Source organism: Cannabis sativa, chromosome 3 (genome assembly GCF_029168945.1).
Source record: "Cannabis sativa cultivar Pink pepper isolate KNU-18-1 chromosome 3, ASM2916894v1, whole genome shotgun sequence".
NCBI classification, from domain to species: Eukaryota; Viridiplantae; Streptophyta; class Magnoliopsida; order Rosales; family Cannabaceae; genus Cannabis; species Cannabis sativa.
In genome coordinates, this window is record NC_083603.1 from 7,998,775 (window position 1) to 8,001,843 (window position 3,069).

Consider the following 3,069-nt stretch of genomic DNA (forward strand, 5'->3'; position numbering starts at 1 on the left):
AAATCCTATTAATATTTGAATTGATATTTAGCATATTTCAACCCTATATATAATCACAACTATAACTCTAGAAATTAAATATATATATATATATAAAATAAAGGGAAAAAAACAAAAAAATACCAAAAAGGAAAAAAAATTACAAAAATACTTTGGGCCGGCCCATTAAACATTTATACAGTCCACATACAAATATTTACAAAAATACCACATGCACTAAGCCTTCAGCTGTACAGAGCGAACCATGAAGATGAAAATACGCGCTCGTTTCAAAAATACCACATTATACTTGGAATCGCCAGAGGTCTTTTCTATCTCCATCGTGACTCATCTTTAAGAGTAATACATAGAGATTTAAAGGCCAGCAACATTCTTTTGGATGAGAAGATGAATCCAAAAATATCAGATTTCGGTTTGGCTCGTATTTTCCAGGAAACAGTAGATATGGCAAACACTCAAAGAGTTGTTGGAACTTTGTAAGGATCTTAATTTACTTATGCATGTGTTTACTTTGGTATGATGAGTTATGACTAACAAGCGCTAATGGTTCAATGTTGCAATTAAGTACAGAGGCTACATGTCTCCTGAATATGCCATGAGCGGAGTCTTCTCAGAAAAATCAGATGTTTTTAGCTTTGGTGTCTTGATCATAGAGATAGTGAGCGGCAAGAAGAACTCTAACTTCCATTATTATGAGCAGAACCTCAGCCTTGTTGCTTATGTGAGTTCTCGTTGAATTAATTAACGCATATACATTTATTTCTATATAATTATTTATGTTTTGATTTCATTACGAATCATATGAATTCATTCAGGCATGGCAATTATGGAGTGAGGGTAAAGGAGTGGAGTTTGTAGATGAAGCAATGGGTGGCTCATATGTTGCATTAGAAGCAATAAGATGCATACATGTTGGGCTGTTATGCGTACAAGATCACACCACAGATAGACCAAGCATGCATGGCAGATGTAATTTTCATGCTCAGCAATGAAACAAATCGTCCTCAACCCATTCGACCAATATTTACTTATCATAACTCTCCCAGATCGCAAAAGGGTACTACAAGCTCTGTCAATGATGCCACGGTCTCAATGATAGAAGGGCCTTAAAACTAAGAGTTCGTTTGATGACAATTTTTTAATTAATTTTCTGTTTTTTTAATTAAAAAAGTAAAAATATTTTCTAAAAATATATTCTATAGAACTGTTTTCACTTTTTAATTTTTTAATTGAGAATCAAAATTTAAAAAAATATATATTTTTGAAATTTTTTTAAACAATTTTTATTAATTAATATTTTGGACTTCGATTTTAACCTAGACCTTGGGACCTAGATTCGAACCACTGCTCTTCTGATCCTAGACTCAGACTTGAATCTAACTTAAATAAATTTAAAAAATAAAAAGTATAGAATATATTTTTGTTTTCTATTTTTAAAATTAAAAAACAAAAGTAGTTATAGAAAATATTTTCGTGTACTGGTGTCCAATTAATGGATTATACTGCAGAGGTGTAGTTTTGTCTTTCATAAGTAAATTTTTTTAATTAAATTAATTATGCACACCATGTCTAATCATCTTAAATGAAAATAAATAACTTTTTGCAGGAACACCGCCGCTTTGTCGACACTACCATATTCGATTTATACACAAAAAAATAGACAATCCAGTTATATGCAGACTCGGTTAGAATGAAAAGTGCAAAATAAAAAATTATACTATTGTCTCTGTCGAAGCAAATGTTATCTTCAATTATCAACAATTTAGAGATTAATTTTTAATTTTCTTTTTATCTTACACACATTGTGTTTCTTTTTAATTTTTAATTTTCTTTTTTATTCATGGGTCACTTTTCATTTATATATAATAAAATAAATCCCATTAAATCCAAAAAAAAATAGAATTGGGTTTTTGCTGTTGTACATCTACGATTAGGTTTTTTTTAATTATTTATTGTATTCCTTTTCCTATTACAATTTGGACATTCCCATGGGATCACACATAATATTCCAATCCGCAGTTCTCTTTTTTCTTCTTCATAACTTAATAACAAAATATATAAGTAATAATAATAATAAAAAAGAAACGTGACTTTTATCATTCATAAAACCAAGCATCAATGGCGAAAAAAACCCAACAAAGTTTACAGCTAATAAATGATTCTAAGTGCTCGGCATATGCATTAGTTTCCAAGAGCAAAGTTTTTTAAAGTTACGTAATAATTTACATATATGTTGCAAACACAATATACAAAAAATAAAGAAGAATATGGAAGAAAGAAGAAACCATTATTCACATCTAGAAAGACAGTGGAGATAATAATAGAAACTTTTCATTTTTTTTTCTTTTTTTTATCAATTTTTTTTCTTTTGAGTAAAGATAAATATGAGATTTTAATCGTATATAGTTTTATTTTAATAAAATATAGTATTTTAAAATAATTTAATAGTATTTTGTTATAGAATACTATTCCTTTTTGTTAAACATGGTTTTCACTTTTTGTCGACCCTACCATATTCAATTTATCAACGAAAAAATAGACAATCCAGATATATGCGGACCCGGCTAGAATGAAAAGTGCAAAATACAAAAATTACACTATTGTCTCTATCGAAGCAAATGAAGATTGAAATCCACCAATGACTATCATTAGTTTTCTTATCTACAATTTTTAGACAAATGCTATTTTCAATTATTAATAATTTAGAGATTGAATTTTAATTTTCTTTTTATCTAACACCCATTTAAGTAATGTTTCTTTAAGTATTGGAACATCAATTTTTAATTTATTTTTGGATTAACTTAAGAACATATTTAAATCATCAAGCTTTCTTAAACACTAATATATTGCATTCGGTATTCACTTTTAATTGACAACATAATAAAATATAATATTTAGATACACATAATAATAATCTCACCTAATAATTAATAATATTTTTTCTTTAATTTTTAATTGTATCACTTTCAAATAACATAGAAAAAAACTAGCATAAATTTAGTATACGTGCCTCGCACGTAGTATTTTGCTAGTATGTATAATAGGTATGTGTAAGACATCATGATTTGG

General features: G+C 27.9%; 1 protein-coding gene across 1 annotated transcript; it reads left to right on the forward strand.

Moving 5' to 3' along the window:
• Positions 1-288: 288 nt before the first annotated feature.
• Positions 289-1,501, forward strand: LOC133035597 (cysteine-rich receptor-like protein kinase 25). Its single transcript, XM_061111615.1, has 3 exons — positions 289-476; positions 571-721; positions 816-1,501. Exons 1-3 carry the CDS (start codon positions 388-390, stop codon positions 990-992), a joined length of 417 nt encoding a protein of 138 aa, XP_060967598.1. The 5' UTR covers positions 289-387; the 3' UTR covers positions 993-1,501.
• The last annotated feature ends 1,568 nt before the right edge of the window (positions 1,502-3,069 follow it).

Bases quoted from the DNA above. Each gene is read 5' to 3' on its own strand.
- LOC133035597 (XM_061111615.1), top strand. From the start codon at position 388: ATGAATCCAAAAATATCAGATTTCGGTTTGGCTCGTATTTTCCAGGAA. The intron at 477-570 runs GTAAGGATCTTA...AATTAAGTACAG, and splicing joins CAAAGAGTTGTTGGAACTTT to AGGCTACATGTCTCCTGAAT. The intron at 722-815 runs GTGAGTTCTCGT...GAATTCATTCAG, and splicing joins ACCTCAGCCTTGTTGCTTAT to GCATGGCAATTATGGAGTGA.